Source organism: Pocillopora damicornis, chromosome 1 (genome assembly GCF_964200805.1).
Source record: "Pocillopora damicornis chromosome 1, jaPocDami1.2, whole genome shotgun sequence".
Lineage (NCBI taxonomy): Eukaryota > Metazoa > Cnidaria > Anthozoa > Scleractinia > Pocilloporidae > Pocillopora > Pocillopora damicornis.
Window position 1 is genome coordinate 30519982 of NC_142670.1, and position 23202 is coordinate 30543183.

Consider the following 23202-nt stretch of genomic DNA (forward strand, 5'->3'; position numbering starts at 1 on the left):
CTCTACTAGTTGTTCTGGCACAGAAACTAGACATTCTTCATGTCTATTATATTCTGGTAGGAAGTACATAACATCTGGTACCCCATGAACAGAACTATACGGAGACTTGGAAATCTTGTGACTATTCCAATGATCTTTCACTTTGTTCAAGTCATCCTGAAGAAGCTTTGAAAAACAGAACCACAAGCACTCCATATGAAGAGTGTTTCCCACACAAAGCAATCCATAATCAACCATGTCCTTGAAAAGGCTTATCCACCAGTTTGATCTATTTCGCCTGAAAAAGGACCACCACCCTTCAATTCGTTGATTTGCAGGTGATGAGCAGTACCTATGAGACTTCACACCTGCCAGTTCATCTTGATCATTGGTACGCCGGAAACATGCACTGAATAGAAGCTGCAATACCGTTTTCTAAGCCACAATCAGTCACCAGGAGCAAAGGGCAACCACCTAGTTCCTTTACTTGTTTTAAGTAGAAGGCTGCAACTACTTTAGGGTCATTGTTAGACCGGGTTACTTCTAACCATAAAATTCTTCTACTGAAGCCATCCACTGCACCATGAATAGGGAAACCATAAGGTTTGAGTTTGTCATATCCTAAAAAAGATAAAATTTGTAAATTAGAAATCTAAGTAGATAAGTCGTCTAACCAACTAATCTTAAAGTGGAAAAGGCATGAGGCTAGATGCAAGATTTTACATTCCTACATGTACATTTACAATACACCACTATGATTTACGAAGTAAAAAACAAATACCGTTTAAATGCCACGATGCATTGGCTCCTTTTGAGCTGAACGTTCTTCTCTTTAACCTTCGAGATCTCCTCTCCTCTACCCCATCAGGATCAATTTCCTTCATTATTTTTGCGACCAAATTACGTGGAACATGAACATGGTGCCGCAATCGCAGGGCGTGCCAAATACTTCTGTAACCTGATAAACTTCCGGGGCCTTCCATTTCTTCACGAATGACATTTCTTATCTCTAAATCGTCCATTATCTTTGCATTGCCCTTCCTTTTTAACCCGAGACATCTCAGACGTCTCTTCAGTGTTCGCACACACATTTGAAGTCCTTCTCGTTTCTTGAGAAGACCCACAATAGCGTCATAAGGATAGCCACGATGAAAATAGCGCTTTATCACTTCGTTTACATCTTTTTCTGCCACACAATTATCGCAGATACTCTCTTGAGCATCCCCAATGCCACAATGGCTACAAAACATTACGAATACTCTTTGATTAGTTTTTCAACGAGAACGGACGTTTGAAAAATGGAGGGAAATACTCGTAGGCTCTGGAGACGAGCAAAACTCTATCCAGTCCCTCGGGCATCATGCGCACGCATGATCTGTTCTTTTTTGTTTGCAGCGATCACTTTTTTGTTTGCAGCGTTCACTTTTTGTTTGCAGCGATCACTTTTTTGTTTGCAGCGTTCACTTTTTTTGTTTGCAGCGTTCACTTGTTTGTTTGCAGCGATTGTTTTTTCTTTGCAGCGTTTGTTTTTCTTTGCAGCGAGTCCCTTGTGGGCCATCGTACTTCTCCGAGTCCATTTTCGACGCACCCAAGTCTAACGCATTAGCAGTTTGTTTGTCCGCTTTTCTCAGTTTTACGATAATCTCAGTGATTTTTTATATTATTTCTATGTCCTTGTAATTTTGTACCTCTATATCTTCACCTCGATATACATTCTGTTATGTTACATTGTTGTTGTAACTTGTTTCCTGTTTTTTAATGTTTGTAGTTCGGCCATCTGGAATTTGTTCTTTTTTTTCTTGTTTTTCCTTGACCTCCCTGAGGTGGACTTTGTCTTGCAGCTTAATACGTTTGTAGTCTCGGCGACTATTTCTTAACTCGTTGGTCATAGCACTGAAGAGCATAGGTTGAATAACTTCTCAAAAGTAAAGGCTACTCTCACGTACCATTTCCACAGAATACAAATACATTAAAATACATCAAATACTTCTCATCAAGATGATATACGTTTTAACACAAGCACATTCCAAGTCGGACACTTATTACCTATAAAGGAGTTAAGGACACCACTTAATCAAATAGTTAAGACATAGCTCCAAGGAACATTTGATTTATCTTCGAAAATATAACCAAACTCTCCCGTTTCAGTTTAGTTAAAGTTTTAGCCAGTTTGAACTTAGTATTCCCCGAACATTTCCTTCTATGGGCGTTTCATGGTCGAGAAAGGAAAATACAATGTAGGAGAATACAGACAACAAAAGGAAAACCTTTCTATGTTCTAATCTTTTTATTTTACTGTATTTCATAGTCTATTTATTTTTTTTAACGTAGAGTGCAGCACGAAACTGTGATACTCTACAAATACTAGATTTTAATGCTTGCTTTTAAAAACGTATATGAAGACAAAGGTCGATTGAATTTTTATTTGATAAGGGATGAATTAACGATCGGAAATTTTCATGCAAATCCTTTAATGCATCTAACTAAAAGTCTACGTTGCATACTTAGCAGACTTCTACGTAGTCTTAAACTCGGTTGTCAAACATTCCCAATTCAAGAAAGGGGGATTTTGCAGGAAAGATCTTATGGGTGGTAGATCCTTGCTAAATTGATAATATATAGCATCTAACTGGTTACCACTGGACCACAGAGCTACTGGAATCGCATTAACAATGCCACTGAGACATGTCTCTTCCAATGTCTTCGCCAAACAGCCATAACTGGCACATTCTGATAACGTGTTTCAATAGCAAGAGACACACTTGTGAAAAACCACTCAATCACCAGTGGAACTGAGGTCTAAATGGCAGACTGCATTGGCAAGTTTCAAAAGGAATCGCCTTATAAGTAAATAAATTGAGTAAATAATAACAGACAGTAAACAGAGTATTATGGCAGTAGACTCAAACATCATACTCATGATAGCATTGCCTGCCTTAAGTCTCTCAAGGTGAGGAGTTCGAAAGGTTCCCCAGGGCATTGGAGTTATTTTCCAAGGCTGATAGCAAAAGTGATCGACAACCACCATGGTACTGCGTTCCATGACTTCCGTAATTCGTACTTTACACTTGTTAAATTACGTTCTAAATTCTAGCTTAACTTAAACTGGTATTTCAAGAGGGAGCCTCACCTATAAGCCTTCATGGCTTTTCCAGACTTCATCGCCTTTCCTTTTCCTATTTTATACTTCCCATGTATTATCTATGCAGATTAGCTTTGTTTTTCTTTTAATATGTAATAAAGGCAAATGATAAGCAAAAAAATAAATTCCGTGAGTCACTCCAAGCACTTCAATGTAAAGCACACCGTCAATTTCAGCTTGTAAAAGTCAACACACAACGGCGGCACCAAAGTACAATGGCACCAATAAGATAAAAGAATATCCTGGATGAGTGATGTTCCATAATTGCTGAACAAAGATACGCAATTCATTGTTTTTCTCGGAGCAATTTTCAATTGACCGGCAAAAATCAAAGTAATTACAACAGCCAATAATAACGAACTTTTGCATCGTTATTAGCCAATGAGGTTTTAAAGGAAATACAGGCCAACAACTAAAATTGGGGAAAACGACCAGTCACGATTCTCTTTTGTTTGGCATGTACTTTGTTTCACACGTTGTGGGAGTTTCTAGACCAATCACAGACCGAAATAAAGAAAACCAAAGCAGTACGGGATTACTTTTCACAATCAGTTAAGAATTATTCCATATCAAAATTTCAATCAAACCACGAAAACTCGATAGCGATTCAGTGACTTAAGCTCATCCAAACTGAAACACCTGCGACCTCTAAAAAGCTATGTTTCATCTAAAACTTACTTTTTCAGCTTAAAATAGAGTTTCGTGAGAGAAGTTCCTAAAATTTCACAGTTTTCTCTGGTTGCGTCCTCTTTCTTCGTAAATGTTTCCTGGTCTGTAGTCATAGGCGCCGAAACACTTTATTTCAGCCTGTAAATGCAACAAAAAAAAAACAAACCAAAATTAATGAACAAACATTTCACATTTCCCAGGAAATGGTTCTCCGCATAGTGATTGGAATTCAGAATGTTGATTTAATAAGAAAAAAAACAGGGACAACCTGTTGAAGAACGCCGAGAGAAAAGGCGCGGATCAACAAAAACCTTAGCCGACATGAGAAGCAAGGTCCTGGATATAACCCAACCACAATGGTGGGAAGCAAGTGTTCTAGCAAAAATACCTTCCCTGGTCCTCAGGTGCATTCAGCAAGTGTGATTCGTGAATACCTCTGACTTAAGCTTGTATGATTTACAATGTTCTCCCGCCAATAAGTGACTTTTGTTTAAATAAAAATAGCATTTCTTAATATTATTTAAGAACCAGATGAATGAATACATCATTCGCCTTACAGACGTTTTCTTCCGTTGCCATCTTTTCAAACAGACTGTAAAAGATCACTTCAAGTAAATCCGCTATAATTTCTAAAAACCACTGGGAATATAAAAGAAGAAGAAAAAAATAAAGGTATTGTTTGTAGTTTGTTTTATGATCATGCACAACTCGTGAAACGGTAGCAATGGTTTCAAGTCACTAAAGACACTGGTGTGTTTTACCAGAAGGAAAGTGGACAGCTTAATTTATTCTTACAGTTATCTCTGAGAAAGATCAACAAACTAACCATGGTAGTGACTCGAGAAGCGTGGACAGTTCCAGGATTAACTCTTCGACGCAGCTGGTGCTTTCCGCAAGAAACATAAGGTTTTCGAATTTCGCTACTGATGTTAATCGATCTTCATCACTATCAAATTGAAAGGCATGTGACGTGCGCTTTTCCCTTCTTACCTTGTATGGGTTGAAGACTGACATAGTGTACCTCATGAATATGTCCCAGTACTAGTGGCTTGCTTTCATCAACAGGATCATGTGGCCTGATGTCTACATCATTGTCTAGACTGCTGACCACATGAATGCACGTTTTAAAGAGATTTGCTGCTGTACAGAGAATGAGGTGATCACCCCAAGCGCCATCTTGTTCCATATATGCTAAGTAATCAGCCCATGTTTCATGGCCATAGACAAAGTGAAACAGATCTGTTCCATCCGGCTGTAAGAAGAGACAGCCATTAATATTTGAATACCAAATAGCTATTCGAAAAGGGTTGAGCATGATTCAAGGAAATCTCCCGAAAAACAACTTCTTTACAGTGGAAACGTCAGTGAAAACTTTTTAACGCTTTCAACGCGGTGGGCAAACAGCAAAAGCTAAAACAAACATCACCTAACTGTCCCACCACAAGAATCTAAATGGGAAGCGGCGGTTGCGTCTCAATATGATCGCTGACCCATTCAGTGACAGACAGACTCGCCATTAACATATTACAATTAAACATTGAGCCTTTCATAGGTACCATCACAACTCTAAAAAATGAGAATTTAAACAAATGCGACTATGCGAGTAAAATGTAAACTAAGTCAATAAATAGAGAAAACCAAAACATTCTGTGTAGGAAGAACATCTTTTAGACTAGTATGAAGGACTTCAAAACACATTTCGCCTTATTCAGAGCCATGCTAAACTGACGGTAGCTCATTGATGCTGAATTGATTCTGAAATAAATATTTTTCGAAGCTTGCGACTTACATAACTAAGTACAACACTCTACCAGAGAGTCCATTTGAATTAGATGAGAAAGTGAGCAGAGACTACGTTGCCTACCGCTTGAGGTACTGAAATCCACTATAACAGCTTTCGACAAAATCCTATTTAAAGTGACTTTATTATCGTGCTTTAGGAGAAGACACCTCACTGTCAAAGTGCCTCTCTCCACGAGCGGAAAAGTTTTGGAACAATTGTCAGGCCAACCTCAAAAAATGCTTGAAAAAATCTGGTGTGAAAGGGACTAGTATCCTTGCAAGGACGAGTAGCACTTCAAGTAACGGAGAGAGAAAGAAACACAGTAGCCAAAACTACTGATCAACCTCTAGTTCTTTTTATCTATGAGAATTACAGCAACTCACCAGTTTTGGGTTTTCCATGAGGTACTGAACTAAAGACTGTCTCAACTGGCCATGTTGGATTTTGATTCCTTTTACGATTTCTAGTTGTTCTGACAAGGCATGGAACATACAGTTTCCTGACCCTTGATTGTCAGAAATTCTGAGGCCCTTATCTGATACAATCGTCGTTAACTCTTCTGTCAAGGTAGTGCTGTTGTTAACCGTGCTTGCGCAGAGTTGCATCCGCTGAAGATTCTGAATAGTTCGTTCAAGCAGCCCTAGAACCAAAATAATATTTGGTTAATTTCCTTGAATCATACAATGTAGATGGAAGGGAAGGTTTCAGTTATGACAAAGAAAAAATCACATAAAAGACAGAATTTTCAGTTCACCGTGAATATTTTTTAACCCACTGAGAACTCCATCGGTATCGCCATGGCAAGCTGCGTGAAACTTGTATATGATCTGACTCGGCCCGAACTCACTGTTAGTGAAGAAATATCCGCCCAAATCAGGGGTGAGAGCGACACTTATCCAATCGGGTACTCAGATCTCTTTTTTATGAAGGGCGGTGCCCTCAAATGAACGAGATCTTTCCTTATCAGCTGGATCATGTAGGGAAAAATATTTCATGAGAACACAAATTGCTCTTCTTTTAGCTGCAGGGGAAGACTTTAAAAATTAAAAAGTACGAGGAGTTCTCAGTGAAGTCCTTCGGAAGACAGGCCAATGACTTGATATATATTTACCAAACACTGTCTTTTTATTTGAGAATGGGAAACAGTATTGGGATAAAACGTCGCGGGTGATATTCTAGACTTGTCATTTAACATTCTTCATTGCTACGTTTTTCCTTTTTTTTCGTTAAAAAAGTAATTATGTCGCAAAGAAAGCAATAATTGCTTGTAAATAACCGGAGCAGATGACTTTTGACCTGACCTTATGACAAAATGTTACATTTGTCCCACTGAAACATTAACTTTTTGGAATACACTCACATCAAAAAAGATCATGAAACTTGGGATGGGTAAAAGTGGTTTTAAAGGTTCATTTCTTTTGCTTTTTCCTATTCACTCTTATCAGTTTGTACAAACCATTTCCTTTTTGGCGAATATTGGTGATTTACACCAAAATTTACAAATTCTCTTTCATATTATATTATAAAAACCTACTTCGAGGTACAAGATGTATTCACGTCAATGACAGGATAAATTTGGAATACCACAACCAAAGACAAGTCTACGGAAAGAAATAGAAAAATCATCAACATACCTGCGCCATCAACTTTGTCCCACATCTTATCAACAAGAAGGTCACATTGTTTCTTCCAGCTGAACTGCTCCTCATAAGATGCTCTCAGTCGTTCAATCTCTTTAAGACGCTCTGGTCTCTTCTTCTTTCGGACAACCGCAATTGCCTCAGCCCACACCTTGGGGTCCTCAGAATCAACCACAAAAGATTTGCCGGATGGTACAGAGCGCAGAGCGTCTCCGAAACCTGAGTTTCCACTTACAAGAATGGGAAGACCAGCTGACAAGGCTTCCAACGCGGTTAAGCCGAACCCTTCCGTGCGGGATGGCATGATACAGAGATCAACTTCACAAAAACAATCTTTCAATTTCTCTTTGCTTTGCAAAAACCTTCTCACTGTCAGCTGACGTTTAGAAATACCATTCTGCAACAAATTTTCCGTAACTGCCTCCTGTTTGTCATCAGGTGCACCCACAAAGATCAAATGGTAGGAGTTGTCTTTCAGCTCAACCACTGCTTTAGCAGCGATATCATACCCTTTAAGACCGAAGTCCTCAGGGTCACCACGACCAAAAGTCAACACCCTAAACTTTTCAGTGTCAACTGAGGCTTGATTTAGAGTAGAAAACTCTTTTAATGTACCAGGAGTGAACGACATAATATCTTGCTGCTTTTCACATGAGCGAAGATAGGCAGAGTAGGCCTCCGTCAACTTGGGTCCCACCGGAACAACTAGATTTGCCAATTTACACAAATCTACTTCGGCTGTAGTCTTCTCTTCTCCTCTGGCAATGGCTCTCGGATAGTTTTTGAACATTCCGAGCTCTTCAGGCGCAGTATGCACTACTTGTACCCACTGGCAACTATGGTACTTCCTGATGATTTGGGCTTGCTTACCTAACTTGGCTCCATGACCCACAACCACGTCAATTATCAGGTCTTCCGGAGGGAAGCTCAACCAGTCAAGAGGGTCATAGCCTGGACGTCTCTCTGCTTCTTTGATGACAATCTTGTGACTTTCTGCAGCTCTCTTCTCTTCTTCAGAACAAGCAAATTGTGGGACCAAGAGAGTGACTTGCACCTCGCTACGTTTGGCCATAAGGATGCCAAGGTGTCTGTTGATGGTGGACAAACCCCCCCTTGATGAATTCCACTCACTGGCCAGAAGAGTAACTTTCAAAGTTTTGTCGCACTTTGCTGGGTGACCACGTACTGATGCAACTTGTGAGGTTCTTGTCACTGACGGAGCCAAATCCTTTTGGATGATGACATCAAAACATCATTATACAGGAAAAGTATGTCATTTTCCAAGTACGATATATAAAAATCGTTTTAACTGAAAAAAACTACTTTTGTTAAAGAAAATTTGTCTTCTTCTTTCCCTTCACGAAAGTATAAACCAGACAGAACGAAACGAACTGGTTGAATGCGTTCAAACATGTCTTGAATCACCCAAAAAGTTAGTTACGCAATTGCAAAACATACAACTTCATACAGTATTTCCATTGCTGAATCACTTTAAGATCTATGACACTATCATATCCCAATCTGTACAAATATTTTCTAAATTGGGTATTCCGATTCATACGACTGCCATCGCACAACTTAAGCATAACAGCCATCATAATCTCTTCTTAATTGGTTTCTGTTACTACTTATAAAGATATACCAAGAATGCTTCATACCTGGTACAACAACCATTTTTCTTGTCCAGGAACTGTAAGTACTTTATTAGACATGCTTTCCATGCAGATCAAATCCTGACCTTGTCTTAATTCAAGCAGGTGTAAGCAGTCTTCTTCTCCACAGGACACTTGGTTGTGGTTTACGCACTTGCGACCGCTTTGCTGACAGTAGGGGCATTCAACACAAAATTCATGCTGCATCCTGCTCAGGTATGGGAACTCCTGCGACATCTTTTCTAAAGTGCTCTCTATAAACAATCGCACACTTCTAGCAACTTCTACCAAAGTTGCATTAGAAACTGCAACTACGTTCCTCTTAATTCTTTGTCTCAAGAGGATTTTTATGAACTGCTTTTTGCAAATCATAATCATGTCATGTATGACGCGTTCTTCAAGAATGAACCATGCACCATTCTGGTAGAGTTTTGGAGGCTGTAACGATCCATTTGCACCACACCAAGCAACCGATTTTGAAACAAGGCGAGTAAAAAGACCATGCGGAACAAAGCCTTCTTGGAAATGAAGATACAAAGGACAAGGATCCGTAGATGATGGTTCCATTTTACAAAGCTCTTCAGGTGAGGACCTCAGTTGACATGGCACAAAGTAATAAACGTCAGCCGGGGATGGTGAGTATTTGGCAATCAAACAAAACTGCTCCATCATGTCCAAGATGTCTTCCTTGATAACGCCTTGCTCAATAAGAGGGGAAAAAACGTGATCAACAAGCTCCATCGTAAGGACACCACTTGTCTCGAGTTGCAGCCAGTACTTGGAATGCACAGGATCCTGAAACCACAAATTCCCTATTTGAAATAAGTTCAATCTACCAATTTTTCTTTAAAAATGCCCCATTTAATTTGCAGCGGACCAAAAACATCTCTCCTTTCCTCATTACTAAGGGTACAATGAGTGGTAAAATGTAGTTGGCAAGCCTCCCGAAATGAGTCAACATAATAAGAAAAATCTTGTTATTCATCTCTAATTAGTTTATTCAATTTCCCCCTTAACTCCCCACCCTCAAACGATGTCGTAATAAATTAGTGACCATTTTGTCAATATTGAAGTGAGGGAGAGTGGGAGACACATGAAAGTTATGGAGAAAACTCAAAATGTTGTAAGGGGTGTAAACAACGTGAAAAAAAAACGGACAAACAGTCAATTAAATTAAAATTTTTTCGTCAAGCGCAAGTTGGGGGATGGTAACAAATCCTGCCTACGATCTGCAATCATCTAGATGCATAGAAGATTATCTTTTCCTACCGCTTTTTTGAATGCTGGGATGGTTATAAGCTTCTTGAATAGACTGATTAACCACTGTGCCTTCAGAATGACTGTACTGCGGTGTTTCACAGTCAAACCTAAGTCGTGATAGAAATTCAACATGGTGTGAAACTGTTCATCGTCTTCTATAAAACATACATCCTTGGCATAGGTTTGAAGATGGACAGTATTTGAGTGGTATACATTCTCAGCTACCAAAGCTTCAATGACCTTTTCGAAGTTAAACCATCTAGAAATATAAAAAAATTATAATTAGTCTAAGTAACAGAAAGGTATACATCAGATAGCAAATTGCATGTAGCAAAGTTTGGAAATTTCTAAATGTAACTTTAGAATATGCCTTGATAACATGCCGAATTCGCTGCCTCTGTTAATTAAGATTTTTAATTTCTCTTTTAACAGTAAACAAGAAGCAATATCTGTAATTTATACTCCCAATTGCGTGATTGACGTTTTTAGGAGTCAGTTAAACTGATCATGTGCACATGATCATGTGTGTTTCCTTCTAGTTTGCTTTTAACCGCCTCGTTGATTTTTTTGATTGTTGCGAGGTTACGTTTCACAGTAAACCTGACTGTGGGGTGGAACGAATTGGCGAGGTCAACAAAATTGTAAGCTTCTTTCATAGAAATGTCCCACAATGAAAAATTTCATCAATGAATCTGTTCCAGACCAAAGGTTAGAGGGGCTAGCCATTAACAGTCGTTTTTCTAGGTCTGCCATAAAGTAGCAGATAAAGCAGCTGGTGTGTTAGTTCCCATGGCGATGCCATGTGTTTGTATGAATAATCTTTCGTTGAACTTGAAAGAAGTTTCTTCAAGTATGAGCCGCAAAAGTTCCCGTAAGTCGTTTGTGGGAATTGGTAAATTATGCTCATGGTGTGAGCATAGAATGGTAGGATGAAGTAGCGAATTCGGCATGTAAGTAGCAAACATGTGGCAAACTCGAACGTAGCGAACTCGACAAGCAGCGGAACCGGCTGTGAACGCCACTCGTACGTTTCAGTACAGCTATTGTTAGAAAAAAAATGAGCTGAACATCTCTTGTGCTTATATCATTACACATCATACTTTACCTCACTGGTATCTTCTCTCCCATATAAGGTTCCTGTCGAAGTACTTCCAGGATTCTCGCTCGAAGAGCATGAATTCCATCGGCACTAGTGCCATCAATGTCTCTTTCTTGACCTTTCAATTAGAAATTGTGTGAAACAATTAGTACTGTTGAGAGAAGCCACGGTGGGGCAGAGATTTCTCCTTGGACTTTCGATACAAGTTTGATTGCAACTAAGATCATGATCCCCAGTTTCGTATTCGGAAAGGTCTATTTCTGCTGCAGCACTTTGAGTCACTATCATTGCAATTTATTATAAATTTCACTAGTTGAAGATAATTTGGTCAACGAAAGCATTCGCAATAGTATTTACATAGGCAATCCAGGTTAATAAAAAAAAGCAACAAAAGAAAATAGAGAAAATACATACTAAAAAGAATAACCGAAGCACTAACAAGGTGCCAACATCAAAAGTAGATAAATATCCAGATTGGGACAAATGGATGCTAACAATAAGATGTGGAAAAGCAACCGGTAAATCTCCAGTGAATCCAATCAACTTTATCTAACGATACGTTTGTCTGTTCGCGATAGAAATCAAAGTAAACCCAACTTCATTAACACATCATGTTGAACCCAAACACATGATTTACCTGCTTGAGCATTTCTTTGAAATTTAAAGAAATTCCAGATTTTCCGCGCAAATGACTTGTCTCTTTGAGTGTTATCAATGTGGAAGAATGGTCGGATCACATGTTTTCCATATTCCTTACTAGAAATCTCACGAAGTATCTTGGATGTAACATCCTTAGTATCTTCATATGGCTTGTCAGCATGGGTGCCAACAATGAACACTGGAGGTCGGAGATAGGGCAGCACATTAGGCGTTTCAACCATTTCTTCTCCTGTTGGTCTCATATTATGAACTGTCACGAGCCACGACAGCAAATTCTCTAGATTTGTCTCATTGTTTGGGTTCTCAAAAGTTACTTCATAAGTTCCCTGTCTGGCACATGGCTCAGCTCGGGCATTCAGTGGCTTGCTAAGGTTGTGAACTACGATGTACACAGCTCTTGACGAAAGAAATACCGAGTGAGCAGCATAGTACACTTGCTGATCCGCAAAATCCCACAAATCTGCGGTTATCGAGGATCCTTTCTCGATGTATGCACGATCAGCATCCACACCTTCAACGATCATGTTCTTTAAGAGTTTATCAGCCTGTTTTTCAACGGCATTAGAAAGTACGGTGGCGTTGATAGCTATTTTGGACTTTGTGCTTGGATTATCTCCTTCATGAAATTCGCTTGATGGCCCGGATCTATCTGGAAACTTTGTGGCCGTATCCTCGTACATGGAAGCCTAACATTTTTAAATAAGACGAAATATTAATACTGTTCATGCATCTTCATTTGCACAGTAGATGTCGATCTATCTCGTTATGTCAAAACAATGAAATGAGCATTAAATGTGCGAATTCGTTTGAGATCATTCATAAAAAGTCGGGTTTCAGAGTAAAAACATAGTAAACGGACCTGATCGGCGACAACATGTTTTGTGTGCAATTCATCTCCTGACTCCACTCTGCGTTCTTCCTTAGGCTGTGCCTCTACTGATTTCATTTCCGAGTCTTCCTTGTCATCATGAACAATCATGTGATACCTTTCTGTCGCTAACAGTTTTGCCATACCCGTTGTATATTCCGAACAATCAGACAAACTTGACTTGTTCGCACAACTAGGAGTCCAGTTCTTAATTTGCTCAACTTCAATTTCGAACTTTGATGGCTCAATTTCGATCCCAGCCGTACTCTGTTCCTTGAAGTCAAATGGGAGACCTAAGAGAGTCTTCTTTAAACTTGTTTTACCGGCACGATCCTGGCCAACCAAGACTATGCGACCGCGATAAACATTCACAAATCCATCTCTAAGGGCCTCTTCATAAACCAGTCTTGCGGAATGTCCTTGCGCTAAAATTTCAGGAGGAGCTACAGCTGCAAGTGAGGGGAAAGTAAAATGCAATATTGCACTTATCGCCTATTGTAGAACAGTAAAGTGAGAAACAAAGAACATTTCTATGATACATCATGACCTTTTATGACATAGGTAGTAATTAACTTTGTCTAATCAAATTCAATTGCGTGAGCGTGCTTCATATTCCCACTGTGCACGCTCATGACGTCAGCCAACAAACAACATCTTTGTTTTTCTTTTGAATGAGAGAATTTTGTATTCAATCAGAAAATAAAGTTCATTTACACGCATGAATTCACCTGTGAGTTTTTTGACCAATCTAAGACAAGATCATTTACAGCGTAGCGAAATGTTTTCCCGAAACAAAATTATCAACGCGCTGAAGCGTAGCAAAGGGAGTAGTAACCTTTTACAACATTTAAACCATCGGGTTGAAAATGTTTTAAGACAATTGGTTCATACATCAGCTGTGCGTTCATCGAGATATGAAGCACTTGGGATCTTTCGTACTCTACAAACTTCCCGCGTGCTTCATATCTCGATGAACGCACGCTGACGTATGAACCAATTGTTAAGTGGAGGGTGATACATGTAATACAAGGAGCACATTACTAAAATTAACTACCATGAAAGTCGTATCAACTGTTGGAAGATTAAATGTTTTCGGTAGAAGAGAAAATAATTTTTTTCAAAATTTCAGCTAAATCTGTCACATAAGACTTTCTCAACATTTTTCTTGTCGTAAAATAGTGACGGGATTTTTCATCTTTCTTGTATAGTGAGCCTTTAAGCCTGGTTCTATTGTACCATTTTTAAATTTAAATGTCTGGAAAAAGGTTTCTAAATTTGTGAAGTACACGAACACTGCATTCAGCAACAAAACCAGCCTGCTTCCGACGGTTAAACTTTTTTCAAGTGCACACCCTGAGACTCTAGAGCCAGAAATATTGGTTGGCAAATTTGAATTAAACATGCCCACAAAGGGATTATCAGACGAAGCTTGCAACGATTCATATTAGCATCAATCATCATAATAAATAAAAGAGTAAGCGAAGGTTGCATTTTTAAGTGTACAATCGACTCTCGCCCTACGGACACCTCGCTATTACTGACACCCTACCATTGCAGACAAGAGGCATCCCCCCGGAGAAACGCACAAAGAAATGACTGAAATATGCTCCCGCTATAACAGACTCTCGCTATTGCGGAAATGCGGACACTTTTATAACCCCCCGCGCGACATTTCACTTGTTTTTTTTCTCTTGCTATAGCGGACACTTCATCTAAAATCCTGACTCACACACTATGAAGCGACATTACTATAAAGGAAAAGAAAGAAATCATTCTCCAATTGGGTGCGAACATGAAAATTTGCGGCCAGATCTTTTTCCGCTTCGTGAGGCCATGTTAGAAACTTTATTTTTGCGTAGTTACATATTATCTCATATGTTACAAGACAAAACAATTTTTTTCTCTCGTACTCCGCTCTTACAGACCCTCGCTCTTACGGACGCGAAAGCTTCCCCCAACCCTCCTCTCCGCCGCCCCCCCCCCCCCTTCGTGGGTGTGTTCAATAACGAGAGTCTACTGTATACGCCAATTTGGATCTCTACGCGACGACGGAACGACAGGCTCGAGTATGGAAAAGATTTATTGCCACATATACATGTAACACTACCTGCAATGTCTACGAAGATCGTTCTTGTAGTCGTATCCACATGCTTCATAAGACTTCTGATCTCTTTTAGTGAGAGCGGATTTCCTTCAACAAATAGTTTTCTAAGTTTAGGCAGTTCTCTAACCACATCAAGTTTCTTCAGTTGGTTATTTCTCAAGTCCACCTCTTGAAGTCCTTTCAAGCATCTCATACTTGTAGGCAGAAAGGACAATCTGTTGTCTTTCACTTCTAAGCACGTCAAGGTCTCCAATGGGAACAGATAAGGACCAGGTAGATTTGTAAAATTGTTGTAGCTCAAATTCAGCGATTGGATATATGCAGGTGACAAAGGCCTCGACATAAAAATGTTTATGAGAAACTCCAACTCATCGCTGTTCAAATTCCCCTCACTCAGATTCCAAGTTTTCCTTCTCAAAGCCAACTTTTGTTTAACTTCGTGTTGGGTTCCAGCTGAACGTTTCGCTACAAAATCGAATGATTCGAAAAAAAACTAAGCACCACATGACAATTCCCTGTCAGCTTTGTCCCTCCATATCCTAAATAATGCCTACACCTATTAGACAAAAAGGCTCTTCTGACGAACCATACCTGGAAACCTTTATTAATAGGAAAGAAGTGCTGGAGTTTCACATTAAGACAACTAAACACAGCTCAGACAAATTGATATAACTGGTTTAGATAACAGGAGCAACCTAGTTATAACACCATGAACAAAACATTATACTTCTTTGTTTTTTCTTCTGGCAAACATAAAAAAAAATTCTGCTATTTCTAATTTTTTTGTCTTTTTTCCAGGAATGGGGGGGCGGGGGGGAAAGAGGGGGGGGATGACCGCTAGCCATCCAAGCAAATGTTTGATAAAAGCAACCGCTGCCACAACAGACATACAATCTTAACAAATATTTTCCCACAGTCACCCCTTCGATTCGTCTTTAGTCAGAAACCCATACTCAACAATTTTTTATCATAAGAGTATAAAAGCAACAACAGGTCACCCAAATTACTGACAAACATTTGTCTGCAAAAACAATGAGATTTCTGTCAAGGCTTATCCACTGAAAGTGTTCTCATTTCCATTAATGAGTGCTGGAAAGTGTTCCACAATGGTCATTCGGCAGGAATGGCGTTGGTAGAATTTCTGAAGCTTTCGGCAATGCTTCTCATTCAATGTCATGGCCGAGCTCCATGTTATCAGTAAGTCTGGCTTTATACAAGAGTGGAGTATGTGATAATTTACAAAGCATTCTCTTTTAAATTATGTTATGATAAGTCGTTCAATATTTTCTTCCGCCTGAGACGCCTCTGGCCGACGCATACTAGGGAATTCTCTCTCAAAGTAGGTTTTATACAAAACCAGAAGGAGAGTGTTGAAATGCACGCAAAGCATATCATTTGCCAAACACACATTAAGACAAAACACATCTACTTAAAAAAGCAGTGTAATTGATAAGGCAGTTTGTTGCAAGATGGTGCGGTGAAATGATTGGAGCCCTACACCCAAGCTGCTCTGGTACCTCACATGATAATGGGTTCAAGCGCAGACTTTACCTTCACTTTGTAAGACAGATCAATGAATAGGGTAATTTAGCATTATCAACTAAGTTAATAACGTAAATTAGCCACCGTGAAGAATTTTAAAGCTGACGTTTCGAGCGTTAGCCTTTCGTCAGAGCGATTGGAGGCATTGTGGATTGTGTCTGTTTATCTGCAGAAAATGGAGCTACGCTATTGGTGGGAATATGGTGACGAGAAAACAAGAATAAATTAGTTGAATGAAAAGCACCCGCTGATACCGTGGGGATTAAGAGTGCCGATTTGAAAGATAAATTTTTGTTCTAGAGTTTGGCGGCTTTCCGAACTGCCTACATGTAGGGAAAGGCCGCAAACTACCATATGCTGCTCAGAATGGTTAGGGAGATTAAAGTCTCTGGCGACTGGTTCGGATGCGTCCTTGTCACTTCTTTCTACGTCGCGATGGTGTTCTCGGAATCGGTCACCTAGTCGTCTTCCAATGTTTCACTAATGTATAAACTTTTGCAAAAAGTTGTTATACATTGGTGAAACATCTTTCAAATCGGCACTCTTAATCCCCAGGGCCAGTTAAATAAAAGGCGCTCGTTGATACCGTGGGGATTAAGAGTTTGCGGCCTTTCCTTATATCTAGGCAGTTCGAAAAGCTGCAAAATTCTAGAACAAAAATTTATCTTTCAAATCAGCACTCTCAATCATTTTCTGCGTATAAACACATACACAACCCACAGCTCCTCCAATCGCTCCCACCAAGGGCTGACGCTCAAAACGTGTGCTTTGAAACTCTTTACGTTGGCCAATTTACGTCATCAGCTCAGTTGATAATACTTAATTACCCTGTTATACTCTCCCACCGACACAGCACCACAGTTTCTTTTAAAGCTTACCCCTTTAGATCAATGAATAGTCAATTCTACTTACCTATTTTGGAGAAAAGGTCTACCACATTTTCGCCTGTTAGTGCTGACACTTCCATCAAAATCTCAACTATATTGTTTCCATCTGCATAATCCTGAGCTTCCTAAAAGAACAACATATAAAAAGGGAAATCTCCCACCACTAATTTAACAGTGTGTGTGAGCTGCATGTCTGGAATAACTCTGAGTTAATTTGGAGAATATGATGAAAAGAAATATAGTACACCATTGATTACCGAAAAAATGGGTCTAATCAATTTTTGTTGAAAATTTAAATTTTTGCAAAATTTAAATTTTTGCAATAAAGCCTGGTAAGAGAAGTCTTGAGAAGCACTGTTGTCATTAGTAGTGATTGTTCTTTTGAAAACCTGAGCGTCTGTCATCATCAGAGTCCAAGGAGGAGGATTGGTAAAATGATGCAATTTTGCCTCCTGAAAAAACTAATTCGTTACTGAAATTAGGAGATCCTCGCAGCTAAGAATTGAGCTAACAAGCCAACTGGGAGCTGGTCAATGAATTGGGTACAAATAAACATCCAAGTGAATGAAGATTTTAGATATGTGAAAATTTCACATATTTGCACTGCGGTGGAGAGATGAAATTAGGAGATCCTCGCAGCTAAGAACACTACTGAAACGAGTAGTTGTAAAAAGGACCTGAAAAGGTGCCTTTTCGGAAAAAAGGTTCCTTTTCGGAAAAAAATAGGACCTGAGCTTGTTAGCTCAATTGGTAGAGCGCTGCACCGGTATCGCAGAGGTCATGGGTTCAAATCCCGTACGGGCCTGAATTTTTTCCAGGTCCTATTTACAACTACTCGTTTCAGTAGTGTTCTTAGCTGCGAGGATCTCCTAATTTCATCTCTCCACCGCAGTGCAAATATGTGAAATTTTCATATATCTAAAATCTTAATTCGTTACTTTTTCTGTGATGTCATTGACTGTGACAATCGGGTAGCATGATTCCTTCGTCATTCAACCATATGTGAATTAACTCATTGTTTTCTGTCTTAAAAACAAAAAAGGAAACAAGAATAGTTCATTCTAATAGGTCGCTTTGTTACGTCAATGTTGCGAAAAGGTTACTTGCTAGGTGCCAACGTCAGATTGTTGACATATGCCTGGTGAGCATGGTGTTGTTGACTTTGGTTGAAACAGGGAAGTCTGCCTTTTAACGAGCTGGATGTCAAGTGCCTGATATAGTTGCTCTACGCGGGTTTCGTAACAAATAAGATTTTAAAAGACACGTCGGAAGTTGCCATGCTTTGACGTTAATACAGCAAAATACATGTAAATTCGCAGTGTAAATAAGCACTTACTAGGAATGCATTCTTCTCCATAAGATACAACCTGACAAATGATTTTATACCAAGGACATAATAAGAAATCATACAAAAATCATCCAAAGAGCTTTCATAAACCACCTCACTTTACCATTCTTTCTCAAAGATGGTTTGTATCATTCTCTACAAAAACCATAAAAAAAACCTTCTGACCTATGTGATTTCATGTTTACCACATGTAGCACATTAGCATTATATAAACATACCACATTTAGCAGATTAGCATTATATAAACATGGCCTCATTACTTACCTTAAAAGACACCTCCCTTCTACTTTCAAGATCCGCTTTATTCCCCACAAGAGCTACAAAGGCACCTGGCCTGGCCCGTTGAGCGAACTCATCAACCAACTCCTTTGCTTTCTCAAATGAATGTCTCTGTGTTATGTCATACACAACAAGAGCCCTTGCTTTCGCGAAGAAAAAGTCCGAAACAGAGATATCCCACATTACAAGTGTTACTATCAAGTCATAATTCAGACGTACTCTTTTGAGAAGGGCGTTCGCTGAAAGGACAAATGAACATGGCTTAGGACTTAGATCGCTGAACTTTCTAAAAAATTATTTGATCATTTTTATGCTCATTGTTAAACGTTTTCTTACCTTCGCGAAAAGTTTCGGTGTCATGAGAATTGTTATTAACATATCTGTTCAGCAAGTGCGATTTGCCCACATCGGGTCCTCCTGTTTCATAGCAAAGGTCAAAAAACAAAAAAAGAGAACTTGAGATCATTTTTTTGAGATATGATGAGGAGTGCAAAGGTCAGCAAAAAAATCACATACTTGAACTTGAAAAGCTTACCACTGTAGAAAGAAGACATCAATCAACTATTGGCCTGTAATACTTACTTTCGTTTGTACTCACCTACAACTACCAAAAAATATGTCAGTTCCATATTTCCTTCACCAATCGTGTCAATTTCTATCTGTGAACATCAAGAATGATACAAAGTATTTCATAATAAAATGAGTGACATTGTGTGTTGCTCAATAAACTTTAAGGAATCCCCTTCTCCCTGGGCAAGTTAGAATTTACTTGTTAACTTCTCAAGCTGCTAAAAAAAAAACAAACAAACAATCAAAACATTTTCCATAAAGTTACAAAATGCAGTTGATCTCCACTGTATCTTGAAAATAAATCTTAAGTTAAATAGACACAGGTTAGTAAAATCATTACTGCCAGTGGCAATTATATAGTTTATATAATTTGGGTTTTTTTCCCTGAAAGTTTTTTTAAACAAAGTAATTATGGAAAAGTAGTTGGAACAATGGGATTTATAACAATCAAATATGTTCAAAACCATCTTGATCTGGAATTCGAAATTTCAAACTGCTGACAAAATAAATTCGGTTAACTAGGTTCCATAAAAAATTACTCGTTGGAAAAGCCTCATCCAGGGGTGCTCCCCACATTATTTTCCAGCAAGTGAATTAAATTTTTTTCCTTCACTTAATTGAGTATATTATTTTTTCATAATACTTTGACATAAACAAGTGGTTTGAATAAAACAATAGAGAGGGGATGTTGATTGACAGCAAGTAAAACTGTTTACTGTATATGATCTAGAGGTCACTACAAGGATTTATGTTTTGTTTTGTCTCTTCCTCCTAGGAAATTAATCCTTCCCTCACCAATAAGAAAAACAATTTTCACCAAAAAAGCCTTTTTATAAGAATTCTCAATATAAAATAACAAAAAAAGAAGCATTATGAGTGCCATGCAAACTTCATATATATATATATATGATCAACACATCAGGCACATAATAGGTCGATAGAAATCAAACCTGTTTTAATAGGAATTTTTGCAAAATTACATCCCCAGTAACATTCACATTATGGCTGCAAAGATAATTCTCTGTGTTAAGCTATCATAATTTAACACACTAGTTATAGTAAAAACTTTGACTGATAATGGATTGTATCCTGCAGAGTATTTTCTGAGCCATACAGTGACTGTAAGTAATGTCCAAAGTGGCAATTAACCAATGGTCAGAATTATGAGGGCAAGTATGAGTAACAAAGCATTGATGATCAATCAGTAGGCAGTTAGCTCTGACAGCCAGTTTGCTGAACTGGCTCATTTCATGTGGCTGTGCTTTGTGTATTTGCAATTATTTTATCAAGGATATTTCATCTATTTGTTATACTTCCATTACCTAATTTCTTTCATTTACTTATCACTTGTAACATCTAAAAAAGGGCTTTTGTAACTCAGATAAAATCATCTGTTCTCCAAAAGTTCTTTAGTAACCCTCAGTTTGATTTTATCTCACAGTTAGTTGTTGTGACACCACAGTGCACTGCCTTCCCTGAGCCCTGATTAATTAGCGAATGGCATAGCACCAGCTGGTGCTGCATTAATGGGAGAGTATAACAAGATAGTTTAGTATTATCAGCTGAGTTGTTTACACAAATTGGCCACCATATAGAGAGTTTCAAAGCTGATGTTTGGAGCATTAGCCCATTGTCAAAGTGAATGGAGAAATTGTGGGTTGTGTGTGTGTGTTTTTATGCACAAAATGGAGCTACACTATTGGTAGGAATATGATGATAAGAAAACAAGAATAAACTAGTTGAATGAAAAGCACTGGTTGATACTGTGGGGGTTAAAAGTACCAATTTGAAAGATAGATTTTTGATCAAGAGTTTTGCACCTTTAAACCAACCATGCAATCACAAGATCATGTGTACTGTAGTTGCAACCAGTGCAACCTTAAGATCTATATGCCATCCATGTAATCTAAAGATGTAGTTGCAACCATGCAATCTAAATATCTAGCTGCCATCCACACCATTTAAAGATCTAGCTTCTAACCATGCAATCTAATATCCAGTTGCCAAAAATGCAATCTAGAGATCTAGTTGCCAATCACGCAATCTAATATCTAGTTGCCAGTCATATATATGCAAGTAAAACTCTATCCAAATTATTGGAATGAAATTCTTACCATAGCTAAATTGACCAGTTGGCAGACTCATATGGAGATCAGGACCATGTAATTAAGTGACAAAAGAAGTCTACTATCAAAAAGCATAATTGTTGATAGCAAAAATACCAGAAGTATGAGGGAACAACGTCTGATAGTCAGAAATATAATGAGGATTAAAATGCACCAATGACAGCACTTTCAAAACACACCAATAACAAGACTAACAATAAAGCAGTTGAAATGTTGCGATCAATACACGATTATTAGCCTGACTCTTACATTGTGGGACAATTGATTAAATTTCCATCTCTAGATTCTTAATCATATGAAATATTTGAAAACTGGTTTAACTCATAGAATTTAAGATTTATCAACGGAGTTGTATGACGTGACACATTAGCCAATGAAAAAAAAAACCCTTTAATAAAATCACAACAACAGAAGAAAACAGAGATTTCCGTGTAGCCCCGTAGTGTTCTGAAACAAAGTCGTAGTCGCGTTGCCGTTTACACCATTGTTTTCTTTATCCTAGTAAAACATAAGTATGCATAATGAAGTCGCCCTATGTAGCTGAGCGGAATTTATCAGCTGACTGTTTAATGACTCGCTACCTTTGCCGATTAAACCACAAACTTATTAATCAACCTATAACATTCCTTCTTGGAGAAAAAACTTCAGTCCATAAATTCCATATCGCTATAAATTAATTACCCGAGATGAAATTATCACTCGCTTTCTCTCCAGATATCATCATGATATCACAGAACATAAAAGCAATTCAAAATCAAACAACTTAATACTCTAACAACTTTCAATTACTGTGCTTCAACTGTGATTCATTGTCGTATTTGGAGCATATTTCAAAGTAAATCAGAAAGCTTAGTAGTCGAATTCTTCACTGATAATTAAGTATGACGCTGATTACATCTTAATTTCTTTTGCAATTCTCACTTGCATTACGCTAAGTAAACATCAAACACCTCTTACCTCAACAGGAGAAACTAGAGACTATACAGGAGCGAGAGATAACAAAAAAACAGCCACAACACTCGCCTAAACAGCAGATAAACACTCCAGTTAAGTCAAAAATCACTTCCGCCCTTCTTAGGCCCAACATGCATTGCCCGTCAACAAAGCGTTCACTCCTTCTATGTAAGTAAACGAACCCGTTCCAGTTGAACCCAAGCGTGATGTGCGTGACTCTGATTTGAGAGTAGTCACGCTAAGTTAAAACAAGCGAAATTTGTAGGACAATTGCACGCTATTCCAGGACGAATTGACTGAACGATCAAAAAGAACGAATAATGCAATATTTAGGGCCACAATCATGAATAAAGATCGCAAGATTAATCGCCCTGCTTCAGTGCACCTCGTTCACGGTAATTAATTTTGAACCTGTATGAGTGGACCTTAATCTGAAGGATTTCTAATGTTGAATAAACAAATAAAAGTTTATCTCGGTTTGAGGACTAGTTTGATTTTTCTTTTTTTTAACCACTGTTTTCCCGGCCTCTACTCCTTTTACTTCTATGTCTTCTTTGTTCTGCGTCACTCGTGAGCGAAACAGGTTCTTACAGAGAGGAGAGGTGACAGACGTAATTTAAGATGGTGGTTGCAAGACTTG

The 23202-nt window shown here is 38.6% G+C and overlaps 1 protein-coding gene and 1 pseudogene across 6 annotated transcripts; both read right to left on the minus strand.

Annotated features, from left to right (window-relative positions):
• LOC149053261 (uncharacterized) overlaps positions 1–1229 on the minus strand; it is a 1512-nt pseudogene extending 283 nt beyond the window's left edge.
• A 1018-nt stretch (positions 1230–2247) lies between these two features.
• Positions 2248–22702, minus strand: LOC113677022 (uncharacterized). 6 transcript variants are annotated; one of them, XM_089208984.1, is made up of 15 exons: positions 22566–22702; positions 19511–19571; positions 19249–19329; positions 18898–19151; positions 17311–17410; positions 14860–15321; positions 12744–13201; positions 11862–12570; positions 11231–11342; positions 10135–10384; positions 8872–9660; positions 7208–8441; positions 5957–6213; positions 4781–5042; positions 2248–3928 (listed from the first exon to the last, which is right to left on the minus strand). In XM_089208984.1, the coding sequence occupies exons 2-15, from the start codon at positions 19539–19541 to the stop codon at positions 3924–3926; spliced, it is 5004 nt and encodes a 1667-aa protein (XP_089065110.1). In that variant the 5' UTR covers positions 19542–19571; positions 22566–22702; the 3' UTR covers positions 2248–3923. The 6 variants fall into 6 exon arrangements, with proteins under 6 accessions (XP_089065110.1, XP_089065093.1, XP_089065101.1 ...); XM_089208967.1 differs by lacking the exon at positions 2248–3928 and adding an exon at positions 4248–4429; XM_089208975.1 differs by lacking the exons at positions 2248–3928; positions 22566–22702 and adding an exon at positions 4248–4429 and having other exon boundaries at positions 19511–19653.
• Positions 22703–23202: the final 500 nt, after the last annotated feature.

Coding starts and splice junctions, on each gene's coding strand:
- LOC113677022 (XM_089208967.1), bottom strand. CDS start 19,541: ATGGAACTGACATATTTTTTGGTAGTTGTAG. Junction 6,214..7,207: donor GGACAAAGTTGATGGCGCAG/GTATGTTGATGA, acceptor TTTTGGTTCTAG/GGCTGCTTGAACGAACTATT. Junction 4,430..4,780: donor CAGTCTTCAACCCATACAAG/GTAAGAAGGGAA, acceptor TTATATTCCCAG/TGGTTTTTAGAAATTATAGC.